The sequence below is a fragment of the Dreissena polymorpha genome, chromosome 14 (genome assembly GCF_020536995.1).
Source record: "Dreissena polymorpha isolate Duluth1 chromosome 14, UMN_Dpol_1.0, whole genome shotgun sequence".
Lineage (NCBI taxonomy): Eukaryota > Metazoa > Mollusca > Bivalvia > Myida > Dreissenidae > Dreissena > Dreissena polymorpha.
The window spans coordinates 20,048,981-20,063,745 of record NC_068368.1 but is presented as its reverse complement, the minus strand read 5'-3'; the positions used below and the strand labels follow the sequence as shown (position 1 = coordinate 20,063,745).

General features: G+C 36.7%; 1 protein-coding gene across 2 annotated transcripts in view; it reads left to right on the top strand.

Moving 5' to 3' along the window:
* LOC127856871 (M-phase inducer phosphatase 1-like) overlaps positions 1–14,765 on the top strand; it is a 70,335-nt gene that overhangs the window by 35,199 nt on the left and 20,371 nt on the right. For both annotated transcript variants that reach the window (XM_052393045.1, XM_052393044.1), the window contains exons 4-5: positions 7,181–7,505; positions 9,096–9,248. In XM_052393045.1, coding sequence (XP_052249005.1) covers positions 7,181–7,505; positions 9,096–9,248 — 478 coding nt within the window. The remainder of the gene's footprint in view (positions 1–7,180; positions 7,506–9,095; positions 9,249–14,765) is intronic.

Here is a 14,765-nt window from a genome sequence, read left to right as displayed (position 1 = left end):
TAACTTTGGTATGCTTGGACCTAGAATCTCAAACTTTGCTCATGCCTTGAAAAGTACTTACATTTCATTTTGACCTTTGAACAATATTTCAGTAATTTAAGTATTGCATTGACAAAAACACGAAAGGTACTTTCCTGTCATTTAAATCAAAAATCCGGCTTCAATGCGGTCATCTCCGACCGCGGAACTCTTGTATTTACAAATGGTTCGCTTCTTCAAATTAAGGCCCCTTATATTTGTGATATAATACAAACATAATTCTTTCATTGAATTATTTATATGTGGATTGTTTACAAATGGTGTTTTTTTAATGGTTCAATTAAATACTAAATGATGCAATCAGTAATAACCTTTATTAGGTGATAGAAAAAGTACTGAAACCTAATTCATCCACTATAATGATGTCATTATTTCCCACCCTTTGGGGCTGCAATGTTTTTCATGTTTCATGCTACTGCAGTATGTTGAATACATGGCCCTTATTTACCTATCAGGCATGAATAGAAAGGGTGGTGTTTACATTTCTGTTTAATTGTAATCCACACATAATATTTACTTGGGAAACCAGAACACATAAATCTGTTTGTTGTTATACTTGTTCCTATTGACGCAAACATTGGTAATATTTGGTTTACAGCGTTTGTAATCTGAATTAGACCTAATCCTGTTGATTGGTCTATTTGTGTTGTGCTCAATAAAACTAGACAAACTTATTGCATAGTTAGTGTTTCCTGAGAAAGTTATTTTAGTCATTGAAATTAAAGAAAAAGAGCCATAGCTTAAGGCTATTTGAAAATTGGTTTAGACCAATGTGCTTTTTTTCCATTGGTTAAAATTTGAATCTTAAGTCTAAGATATAATTGGTTGATATTGTTTATCAAACCCAATTCCACATGCCATGAAAGGTTTTTTTTGGTTAAAACAGTATAAACTATTTTGGTGTAAGTCATAAAGCCCTGTATTATGTTATTCACAAAGCCCTTAGCCTTGGATCCATATTTACAGTGATTAGTTTGTCCAATTTGGAAAAGTTTCGGTACTTGTAAATTTTGAAACACATTTTAGGCAATTTTCATTTTGTTTTGGGATTTGTTTGGGGTGGCAAATTTAGTAATTTTCCCTTGTTGGGAAAGTGACATTTGCTGTAGTTTTTTTATCAGAAGGGAAAGATAACTTAATAAATGTTAGTTAAACATACCAAAGCTCAATAATTATTTAATGGTTGATGTTGAGGAATATAGAAATATTGAAACAATGTTATTGCAAAAATTGGGATATTTTGCGAGAGTAATTGTTTGTGAGTATTACTACTGATGATGATCCCCTCCTTTTGCATGTGGCTTATTATGAGGCTCATTACTCATGCAGCCTGTCTTGGCCTGGGTCATTAGGGAAGCAGCTAATTAAGGGTTGTGACAGGCTGACAGCTGACCCATCACCCCAGAGTCACGCACACTCACTGCACTGACAACCTGGGCTGTGTATCCAAACATTACCAAGTGCATACAAGCAGTTCTACACCCTTCTACAAGCTTCACCTTACTTCATTGGGTGAATGCATCACCTTTGTAGTTTGCGCAGTACTTACAAACATCTATGTACTTGTCCTGTGTCCAGATTTACATACATTACTGGTCGTTCTCTCACCTTTGGACCTCTTGTATATTTGTGATATGTTAGATTCTCAGGTGAATGCTTTTCTTTAGTAGTAAGATCAGGAGTTTCAAGCATCTTTGCACTTGTCCTGTTTCCAGATTTACCGGTACATCAATTACTGATTCTTCTCTCGCCACGTGGCCTCTTCCATTGAATTCTTTTACTTAGTAGTTAGATCAGGAGTTTCAAACATCTCTGCACTTGTCCATTTTCCAGACTTACATCCATTACTGGTTGTTCTATTACCACTGGGTCTCTTCAATTAAATGCTTTACCTTAGTAGTTAGCATAGTACTTACAAACATCTTTGCACTTGTGCTGCATGTACTGTGTCTTGATCAGAGATTTTTCAGTGTAGCTGTATAAGCCAGCTTTTCACCTTACCTGACCTTTGTAAGTGTCCAATAAAATTCAAATAAAATTTCCTGTGGCTAGATAGGAATAAATACACTTCATTTATTCAATTGGCTGATTTGAACATACCGCCAGAACATTGGAAACATGAACGCGTCTTTGTAACACTGTTTTACTGCGTGTTCAGCATGAAACAATTTTATCTCCAATGAAAAGGCTTGATAGATGGAACAGTTTTACACTCAACTGTCGACATAAATACAGTTTGTGCGTGCACCTTTTATTTTCAGAGGATTGCCAGCGCCAGAGCGTTTGTACTTAAAGGCCATGTTCTCATATTTAGTAATTACTTCCGTATTCCTGTCTTTGTACTAGTATATTTAAGTTCATTTAAGTATCGTTTTTCCTATCCTGATATTTGTTTTGGCCAAACCATTTTAAATTGTTTTTGAAATTGAACATTTAACATGTAAAAGTATAAAGGTTTAAACAAGCTGTCGTTCCAGCAGTGGAAGCGTGGCCTCCCTTTAATGCATTGCATTCCAACCCGCAAGGTATCAGGGTCAGTTCGCAGCCAGTACAATAATCGTTATATAATATAGACGCTATCGTGTGAACTATGTGAACTGGAATTTTCTTTAGACAAGAAATATGTTAAATGAAGTTATTCAGCGATATAATTATGGTATGTCAATAATAGATTCTTAATGTGTTTTCAACAATACCATGATAAATATTATTTTTGATTAATTTAACAAGGATTATTCCACCATATTGACTAAGATATTAAGCATGATTCTCGATACTGTTAATCAAATCAAATAGCTATGCCCGACAAACCACTAAAACAGGTTTGTTTGAAGAACGCGCGCATAAATATTAAAAATATGTTCGGATACTTCGCGTGTGGCCGGTTGTCTCATATGTTTTAATTTCACTTCCATTCTTCTTTTGGTTTTCTGTTTTGTATCTATAGGTTTATTACCAGCAATATGTTATAATGTAAAATAAGCGAACACTCCGCGTAACATCCCGTACTGCGTGTGATGCAGCTATGAACTGCACAGAAAAAGACATTCGCTATCTTTGATCTCATTCATTGAACTCTTTACCTTTCACCAACTCCTACCGCAATCAACGCTGTATATCTTTAAAAAAAAAATTTTTATTGTTTCCTTCACAAAGTACCGGAAAACAGCACTTTCCCAATTGGCTTTAACTCTTTATTTCATGCTACAGCATAATGGTTGTGCGATGTAATACCATATTTGCTGGGGGAAAAAAGACCCATGGGATCAATAGATATTACAACAACAACATGGATACATGAATTTAACACTTAACCATTTAGATATGTATTTTGATGCATTTGTAGTCTCTTAGAAAGTTAAATTAAATTTAAGACCTTTCTTTCTCGATTCAAGTTTTGAAGGCTTCATTTCCAACCCTTAGATACTGATGAGCAGCAAACAGCTTAAAACCTGAACAGACTGCGAGTAATATTCATAATTGTTAATCGAGTGTTATAATTCATTTGAAGTTTTGGTTTGCATGTGGAATTTAAACAATAAATATATACATAGTTTGCAACTGAAGGAATGAAACTACCATATGATTTATTCAAAGGATTACACATGTTTTATTGTATATCTTTGGTTTTCATAATGAATATTCTAAAGTGCAAAAACTTTTGTTTGATTTTTCCTTCAAAGCATTTCTTAATATATTAGATGGAAACTAAACAAAAATAATAAGTATAGAGGTAGTTGAATCCCCTTACATGTAATGCTTTGATAGTTTGGTAAAATGTTTGGTGTGGGAGGAACCTTTATCTGAAATTCTTTCATCTGTAAGTAAGTGTGGACCCATTTTAATAATAAATGATTACCCCGTTATCAGATCATTTGAAAAGTGCATCTGCAAGTAAGTGTGGGCCCATTTTAATAATGAATGGCTGGCCCTTTATCAGAACCCTTGAACAGAGCCAGAGGGCCAGTAATAATGCAATCTGTAAGATCAGTGATAGGTGATGTCAATTATTGCATCACTGGAGAATTTGTATTCCTCCTATACACTGTTGTAAGTAGATACCTGGTGTGACCATTACCTATACCCCACTGATGATAGATACCTGGTGTATTATGTAACTAGACTGGTCAGGCTACATTGCTTTGTTGACCATGTATCCTGTATAATTATTGATTTCACAGTCCCCATTCTGCAATTTATTGTGGCCATGTGTGTCACACAGCTTAATAAAGAAATACATTTTCATTTGAATAAATGTTTGGTGTTTTTATTGGCTTAAACAATACACAAACACAAAAAATAACTGATTTTAGTAAATGGATGAGAACCAAAATTGCAACTACCCTCTTTCAGTTTCAGAAAATGTCAACAGGTTGACCCATAATCTATGCAAATGCCCTTTTGTTTGTAACACCCTGGTCCCCTTCTAATGTAATTGCACATAGCATGTCATAGCCTAATCAACATCTTTGACAGTATCTTTCTATACTGCAGTCAGTTTGAAACAATCCTTATGTCATACTGCATTACAGGTTTTAGTTGTTCTTTCTTGCTTGTCAAGCGTAAAGCAAATGGTAGTAATTTTGGTGCAAAATTGTATCAGGTGCACACAGATTGGAAACACATGACATATAATTGAGTTTGCACCTTATAAATACAGAGTGTGATCTGAACCATATGATTGCATCCACACAGTGGGGGTAGATCTATCAGGTGCCATTCAGTGTTTCCATCATGCATCTCCAATTATATATCCAGAAAATGTTAACACCTTGCAGTGTGAGACCTTTTTGACATCTCCCATAATGTTCAATAGTACTAATAGGTTTATTATTTATTTATTTTATTTATTTCCTGTCTGTTGTTGTGTCTGGTAGTATATAGCATCACTGAACAGTGATTCAGTGTGGCTCTGCTAGCCTTTTTTTCAAGAAGAATGAAGTTAGCTACAGGGCTACTCTTTTCAGTATTGTGGGAATGGGGGGGGGGGCCTTTCTATTTTTTATTTGAACAAATGGCGTTTTAATGATAAAAATGTGAAAATGGGAAGTTGATGTGATCTATATTTTGCTTAGAATTTCTTTATAACTGGTATTAAGTGTTTTAAATACTATCTTAGGTCAACCCACTCAGCTGCATTGGGACATTCACTTAATTTTGCATTATATAAAAAAAAACAATTTAAAAAGAATGGCAACCTTCAATTGGCAATTTTAGGCAGTAATTCTGGTGAAATGTACAGTCAGAACTGACTGAGCAGTCAACTGAGATATTTATCATTTTCACTGGTTTTTTTTTTCTCACTGTTTGAAGTAGTGAATTATCAGTTTTAATTCACTGATATTTCTCTATATGCCACCAGAAAGCATAAAATAAATAAATTTACCAATCAAATAAGATATAATTCTATATTATTCACTAGAAGTTATTAATGTTATTATGTTTATTTATCAGAGTTTTTGTTTTACACTGTGCAATCGACCAGGTTGGGTAACAAGATAGCAAAACTACCAACTGACCAACCATTTAAAAATTAGTGATCTGAAAACAGCGCTCACCTGTTCACAATGGTCACTTAGGCCATTCTTGACTGACCGCCGTTCTCAGCTTTGACTGGACACTTTTTGACTCTAATGCTGAATAATGGCCTCAAATGTGACCAGAAAAAACACTGAGATGCATGTATTACATTATTGGTTTGAACAAAGTTTAATTGGCATCAGTGTATAAGCACTTTGATGTATAGATATTTGAATCACATTTCCCTTAAAGATACAAAGTACTGATTGCACCCAAGAAAGTTACTGGAGAGCATTTTCATAAACCTTAGGTTTTCCAATCAGTTTTTTATTTTTACTTAGAAATTGACGCCGATATTCGGCGTCCTCCCCTACCAGAATTCCCCCCCCCCCCCCAAAAAAAAATACAATTTCCCCTCTTAAGAATATCATTTTTCCCCAAAATATAATATTTTCCCCTCAAAGATATTTTTTCATTTGGGTCAGTCGACACTTATCCAATTTGTACCACGATCTCGCTCTCTCTCTCTCTCTCCCGACGAACACACAAAACTGGGAACCCCAGTGATTCTAAATATAGCAATGAAATAAATACGTCATGGAAATTTTATATGGGCAACTGACCGCAATAATCACCTGACTATTTCACTGGATTCCGGTCTTGCGCGAGTAGGGTATTTCGTCAATTGTTAACCAGAAACTAGTCAAATTTTCATCTGGGTTATAAAAAAACCTAGATGTAAACGTTAAAACAGAAAAAATGTCTCACAATTGGCATTCATACACGAAAAAATAATCTGTTCGGACACGGCAAATACTTAACCCATCGACACATTTTTAAAGAATGATTCATCAAAAACCGTTGAAACCCAGCAAGATTCGGAGGTAATCGACATCGAACATTGTGAAAGTGAAAGTAGACAATCGGCAGCTGTCGCACTTTCCCCTTCCAATACTGTAGCAGATCTAGATCGTCTACCCATTAATAATGAAACTAATGAAAGTATCAAAATTGACATTGTCCCCCGGCCCCAGTACAGAAAAACAGTTGAAAACGTTTCCCATAATTAGATCTACCCCTGCAACTTTATTTTCCAAGCCTGACAAAACGCAACCAAAATGTGATAGTCGTTGTTTCAATTCTCAAGTATACGAATCCCGATACTCATGGCTATATCACAGTCAAACTAAACATGGGTTTATGTGTATTAAAATATTGCAAGCTATTTGGATCCAGTAGTGGCCAAAACATTTCCTATGTCACAACTGGTGCTGTATTAGGGGACAATACATCTAGGAGACTTGAAACTCACAATAATAGTGACAGAGACATGCCTCTGTAGATTAGTTATAGACATTGAAATAAACCATTATTTTTTATTTTTGCCCCAAATATGTCTCTTTTGCGCTCTATTTTCCCCTTTTACCCAGCGTCCAGCGTCTTCCCCTTTTTCTAAAAAAAACCCCTGCCAATGCAATCAAGCTTAAATACATAGATTTAAACTTACTTTAAAAAACCTAGTTAATCTGAAAGCAGTGTGATCATGTGCTTTTGAATTAGTATATTACTATTGCATATTGTAATGTTAATTTGTACATTACGGTAACTTCTGTGGTTGCAGGAGCCAGTGCATTCCCCTTGGCCTGCGTCGGTTCAACAGTATGCCCCTATCCAGACTCAACATCAACATTAGCCCTGAGTCTGAGACCATACACTCGTCCCACCAGTCCACTCCCCAGGCCCTCAGTTGCTCTGTACGTAGTCCTGGACTGCAGGACTCGGACTCAGGCAGTGACAAGGAGAACCTCAGTGACAGCGGTGGGAGCAGCCTGGGCTCAGATGGGCAGCGTGACCTGCGGGTGGCGTACCTGTCGGAGGAGAGCTGCTCCCAGGACAGCGGGCTTGAGGCGGACCGTGGCTCCGACAGCCGGGATAGCAAGGACCAGGCAAGTAACATTCTCTTATCTCTACGTTATGTAGGCCATGGCAGCATGGGGTGATTATTTTGGGGGGAAAGTACTGGAGTCAAAGTGGGAAATTTATGGTAAAAAAAATGATGATTCTTGAATTTTATATAGAAAACCTACCATCCAAAAGGTAACGGCTTTGATTCCCACTTAGTGTTCTTAAGATCTTCCGATAAGAACTGGTTCTACACAGGAAGCGCACTAGAGCATTTCAATAAGCCTTAGGCTTTCGATGCAAGGATGCTTAAATAAAATGGTCTCATAAAAGCAATTCACATTCTACATTATTTTGTCCATTTCAGGATGCAGGACTAATTTTTGTAGAGAAAAATAGTAAATTCAAAATGGGAAATTTATTGCAAAAAATGTAAAAACTTGAGTTTAAAAAAGGATATATTATACTTTTTGGATGGCAGATTTTAATAATGAAGTTGTACCCTTGAGAAACATCATACAGTTCTGTTTGAAATTGTAGTTGAAAAAAAAGGAATGTGTCACTGACGGTTATCTTGGATTTGTTCAGTTTTACATGAAAGTAAATAATTTATGGTCTGCAGGTTTGGGTTTAATGTTATTTGGAGCTTGGATAAAATATGCAAAATTTACTCCTTGCCTGATCGCAAATTCAATTGAATATTGGCTTGGGTGATATACAAATTATTTAGCGATTGCCTGCTTTCTATGAAAAAGATTGGAAAAGACTGTTGGAAAAGAAAACAACCAATAAACACATTTCAGAGGCTTATAGTTTACAGTAACATCGCTTTAAGTCACTTATATATTTATGCGCCGATTCTAAGAAGAGGGGGTATATTGTTTTGCACATGTCGGTCGGTCGGTCCGTCCACCAGATGGTTTCCGGATGATAACTCAAGAAAGCTTAGGCCTAGGACCATGAAACTTCATAGATACATTGATCATGACTGGCAGATGACCCCTATTGATTTTCAGGTCACTAGGTCAAAGGTCAAGGTCACAGTGACTCGAAACAGTGAAATGGTTTCCTGATGATAACTTAAGAATAATTAGGCCTAGGATCATGAAACTTCATAGGTACACTGATCATGACTGGCAGATGACCCCAATTGATTTTCAGCTCACTAGGTCAAAGGTCATGGTCACAGTGACAAAAACGTATTCACACAATGGCTGCCACTACAACTGACAGCCCATATGGGGGGCATGCATATTTTACAAACAGCCCTTGTTTCTAGATGTATTATCTCCCTTAGATCGTAGAGAAAGTGTTAAGTCTGTCTTGCCAGTTTCCAATTAAGTTACTATTCTCATGAACAGGTATTGAAATAAATAAATACGGGAAAAAAAAAATTACAGTTTTGGGCTTTAAAAAAAAGATAATTAACTGATTGTATTTTTGTAATTGAAAGCTTTGAAATTATAAAATAACCATTACTTATTTATCATTATCCTATTTTATTTAGATTGATACCTATCAACAAGTTCTTGCTTTATAATGATACCCTCTAATAACGGCTGCCTAGAAATAAAATAATTCTGTTTTGATTGGTCTTCATTAAATAAATTGACAATTCCATGTGACTGTTGTAGGATGATGGCTTCATGTTTGCTGCCCCCAAGGGGCTGCCCCGGCGCCGCCAGGTGAAGCTTATAAGTGAGGAGACGTGCTCGCCATTCAAATACTCGCCCGTAAAGAACTGCTCCCCGTCCAAGGTCCACAGCTCCTGTCGCAAAGGATCGCTGGTAAACTTGTCTACATGGGTTATTGAAAAAAAATCGTCTATATGGATGAATGTTTTCCCGCAGTGTAAAAATTTCCAGTTTAAAAAAAAATTATCCTGGGGCCTGAAATCCCTAAACAACTCTAAATTATTAATTAAGACTCAAGTCTTGGAATAACAAATATTATTGAAATTTCCAATTTCAATAATTGCTTTACCTGTGAGTCGACTTTGGCATTAACCACTTCCACCTACATCGTTCTTCATGTAGAACATTTTGTAAATTACATAATTTCCAGTGGTTTCCTGTATATATTCAAACGCTGGACATATTTCTGTTTGTTCCAAGTCTTTCCTTTATTATGCCCCCCCTCGAAGAAGAGGGGGTATATAGTTTTGCACATGTTGGTCGGTCCGTCCACCAGATGGTTTCCGGATGATAACTCAAGAACGCTTAGGTCTAGGATCATGAAACTTAATAGGTACATTGATCATGACTGGCAGATGACCCCTATTGATTTTCAGGTCACTAGGTCAAAGGTCAAGGTCACAGTGACTCAAAATAGTAAAATGGTTCCTGGATGATAACTCAAGAATGCTTAGGCTTAGGATCATGAAACTTCTTAGGTACATTGATCATGACTGGCAGATGACCCCTATTGATTTTCAGGTCACTAGGTGAAAGGTCAAGGCCACAGTGACTCGAAACAGTAAAATGGTTCCCTGATGATAACTCAAGAATGCTTATGCCTAGGATCATGAAACTTCATAGGTACATTGATCATGACTGGCAGATGACCCCTATTGATATTCAGGTCACTTGGTCAAAGGTCAACGCCACAGTGACACAAAACGTATTCACACAATGGCTGCCACTACAACTGACACCCCATATGGGGGGGGGGGGGGCATGCATGTTTTACAAAAAGCCCTTGTTCTTAAAATGGGTTGGTGAATATTCACCCTGGTCATTATTAGCTCGGCTGTTTTCGGAGAAAACCTGAGGTATTGTCATAGCCAGCTCGGTGTCTGCCGTCCGCGTTGTACTTAAACCTTGACATTGGCTCTTAAATCAAAGTGCTTCCATTTCATGACAAGCTTTCATTTATTCAAAACTGCTCCTGCAGTCGAGCGTTGGCACCCGCTATGCGGTGCTCTTGTTCTGAATCATGTTGAGATTTTGAAGGGGGTGGGGGTGGGTAAGAAAATAGGTTCTTGACAGAAGATACAATGGATTAAATTCTACCTGGGGGTGGGTAAGAAAATAGGTTCTTGACAGAAGATACAATGGATTTAATTCTACCTGTAAGCATTAATTTTGTGAGCATGCTATTTTCAGACGTTAATTGTTTCAGTTATTGACGAAGCTGATACATTTCTGATCAATGATGACGGTCAGAGGTCAAATATATGTGGCCAAAATTGCTCATTTCATGAATACTTTTGCAATATTGAAGATAGCAACTTGATATTTGGCATGCATGTGTATCTCATGGAGCCTCACATTTTGAGTGGTGAAAGGTCAAGGTCATCCTTCAAGGTCAGAGGTCAAATATATGTGGCTAAAATCGCTCATTTTATGAATACTTTGGCAATATTGAAGATACCAACTTGATATTTGGAATGCATGTGTATCTCATGGAGCCGCACATTTTGAGTGGTGAAAGGTCAAGGTCATCCTTCAAGGTCAGAGGTCAAGTATATGTGGCCAAAATCGCTCATTTTATGAATACTTTGGCAATATTGAAAATACCAACTTGATATTTGGCATGCATGTGTATCTCATGGAGTCGCACATTTTGAGTGGTGAAAGGTCAAGGTCATCCTTCAAGGTCAAAGGTAAAAAAAAAATACATCAAAGCGGCGCAGAAGGGGACAGTGTTTCTGACAAACACATTTTTCTTGATTAATATTGAAGATAGCAACTTGATATTTGACATGCATGTGTATCTCATGGAGCTACAGATTTTGAGTGGTGAAAGGTCAAAGGTCAAATACATGGCTTAAAAACCGCGCAGTAGGTTGCATTGTGTTTCTGACAAACACATGTCTTGTTTCTAAAGCTTTTATTACTGAATGACCTTGATGTGTAGAGGATCAGTAAGAAAGGAATTTCGGCTCTGACCAGTTCTGACTGAAGTATGGCCCTTTGTCTTTTTGTCTTCAGAAGAATTTACATACAGTGGATTTGTCCGTGTCCAAACATGGATTGTAGGAGAAAGTGACTGTGACACATTCCCTAGTTATGTCCCCCACTATAGTAGTGGGGGACATATTGTTTTTGCCCTGTCTGTCTGTTGGTCTGTACTGTTGGTCTGTTTGGCCCAACTTTAACATTTTGCAATAACTTTTGCTATATTGAAGATAGCAACTTCATATTTGGCATGCATGTGTATCTCATGAAGCTGCACATTTTGAGTGGTGAAAGGTCAAGGTCATCCTTCAAGGTCAGAGGTCAAATATATGTGGCCAAAATCGCTCATTTTATGAATTCTTTTGCAATATTGAAGATAGCAACTTGATATTTGGCATGCATGTGTATCTCATGGAGCTGCACATTTTTAGTGGTGAAAGGTCAAGGTCAAGGTCATCCTTCAAGGTCAGAGGTCAAATATATGTGGCCCAAATCGCTTATTTTATGAATACTTTTGCAATTTTGAAGATAGCAACTTGATATTTGGCATGCATGTGTATCTTATGGAGCTGCACATTTTGAGTGGTAAAAGGTCAAGGTCATCCTTCACAAGGTCAAGGTCAAACGACATATAGGGGGACATTGTGTTTCACAAACGCATCTTGTTAACTTACTACCTTGCATTTAGGTCTTTGAAAATCGATGTCCCCATTTGTTATTCAGTTAAATTATCTTAAAACGTAAAAATGCAGTCATAAGTCGAGATTTTTTTCCTCCAAAAATTGATTTAAATTATAGTCTCGACTTATGAGATCGTTCATGAAAAAAAAAAATTAAAATCGAGGTAGATCGATCCCCATGTCGTCGCGGTAATGGTTGTTAAAGTTGTTGTTGTCACGAAAACTCGTTGATTTACAGCGCAAAAAGTCTTATTTTAACCGAAGCAAATTAATTAAATCATATTTGTCAACTTTACTTCTGCTTTATTTTGATAATTTAAACCAAAGTTTAATGTTAGCAAGTGTGTTTTTTCAAGAATTGTAAACAAAGAGTTATTAAAATTTGCACTCTGTGTGAATTGACAGTTTGACGTCATCAAAGGAAAGCCGCTTCCTGTCTAAAGCCATAAAGCGACAAATTTCTCGCCAACAAAATTGGCTTCCTTTGTCTAGCAATCAATATGCTGAACCAATCGTATGTTTGTTCATTTACGGCAATCGTCCAATTAAATAATAGCACGTGCGTAGCTCCGCCTTTCGAATCTTTTGCAGAGAGCGGAGGTGGAGTTTAACAGTTAATTGAGCAAGTGTTTTACGCAAGTTTAGTTCCGATTTGCTGTAATTACTCGGCCATGTCGGCCTAAGCATTAAAACGACAAATTTATACATTTATCTATGATTTTCCGAGAAATACCGATAAGTTCCATTTTACAAACTTCATGTGCAGTTCCTTACAATGGCCGACGCTTGTGTTTACAAAATTCCTAAACACATATATCATAAATAATGGCGCAGTGTGTTGTTGGATTATTACTTATTATCAAATTGCAAGGTATGACAATTTTTAACTACTATAATATCGGGTTTGTTTAATATAATAAACATGTTAATCAAAATAGTTGCGTCACAAAGTCGGAAATAAATTTGATGGGGTCGCAATTTTATTGACGCTGATTTTCCAATTGTTTGTATTTTTTACCCGACTTATGAAGTGAACATACACAAAATTTCACATTTTCGAACCATTATTATACCCCCGACTTATGAACGGGTAGACCTATGACTGCATTTACGGTAAATAGGTCCTTTAATTAATAATAATATTGTCCTGGATATCTCTTGGGTATTGAATGGCTCTGCAAGTTAAATGCGTATTCAAACATCCTAAATGATTGTAGAAGCTGGCTTTTCTGGTAGAGCGCTGGTTTACACATTTTGTGCACATGTGTTTGATTCCCGGCCAAGCCGCATACTTTGTGAGTGTTTTGTCATGAAATTATATCTATTGCCATCCTTCCCCTTCCTATGATTCCTGTTGGGAAGTTGTCATTAAGTGGGATAAAAATAAGCTCTTATTAGTGGTGGATCAGCTTACCCTTGGCCCAGACAAGTGCAAGTAGGTGTGTTAGGATTGAAAGGCGCTTTGAAATTAGTCGCCGTGAGGGCGACTAGGGCGACATCTTCGCCCGGGACATAATAATGTCGCCCTTAAATTACATGAAGGAGAAGTTGACTTCGCCTTCTTTTTTTACAACATCGACGTTTTTTTCTCTCAACTTTTTCATCTAAAAATTCTCTTATTTTCACATGTCATAAAGTCACCGATGACGCTTGTTATGTTATCAGTTTATTATCACAGCAAAAGATCGACTGCTGTGAAAGCTTATCCAGGCAACTAGCATACATAGGCATTCACTCCAAACAATAACGGTTTAGATCAAAAGATCATAGCGAGTGTCATTTCGCCGACAGTTTGGATAGTTCTCTGTTCTGCAAGCCCAATTAGTACACGCCTTGCAGGCGGAGTTAAGCGGTACATTAACATCGATAGTTACCAATGAGAACGCGCACATTGTATATAAATATGCAATAGTTTACCTGAGCGATGAAATGACGTCGTTATAGACATGTATTTACGCTCAAAAAAGTTTACACGCGCAACACATTCCCAACAGTTAATATGAATACGATTTATTCTAGTATGTTCTACTGTTTACTTGTTTCGTGTTTCAAAACTCTTAAACACTAATTATCCAGTCGATGTGCAATTTATTTTGTCAGACATTAATTCATAACCATATAAACGAAAACTAACAACCCACCCGTGCAAATTGTAGTGCTAATTACCATATTTTTATCTACCGTATCCATACGTGAACGACTTTATTTTATATCCCGCAACCTCTTTGGGCGTGCTGTAAGTTGTCTAATGATTACGTGATAATCACAGACTCTAGATTACATTCGATAATTACATGTTTTTGGCAGACGGCACAGTTAAAGAAAGTCTGAAAAATTATTAAAGAAAAACAAAATTGATCAAAGGTCTATTAATTACGTAGATCCACTACTGTAAAAGTCCAGCGAGTTTTGTCAGTTTGTTAATCCACCGATAATTACGAGTAACACCCATCTTATATAAACTGGAATCACAGCTCATTTTTATACTAACAAGTCCTAATACTACACAATAGACATTGAGAAAACACATTTCCTGGATTAGATATAAATTATCCGAGTAGAATAAAATTGCTACGTCATGACTCATGACCTTCGACATTGCACATGGCAGGTGTATTGTAACATTAAACCTGCGTTCAATTCAAAGCTGGCGATTCAAATTACAAGTAGACTAATGGTGATTCAATAATGGAGAAAGCATTCACTGGATTTAACAAACATGTAC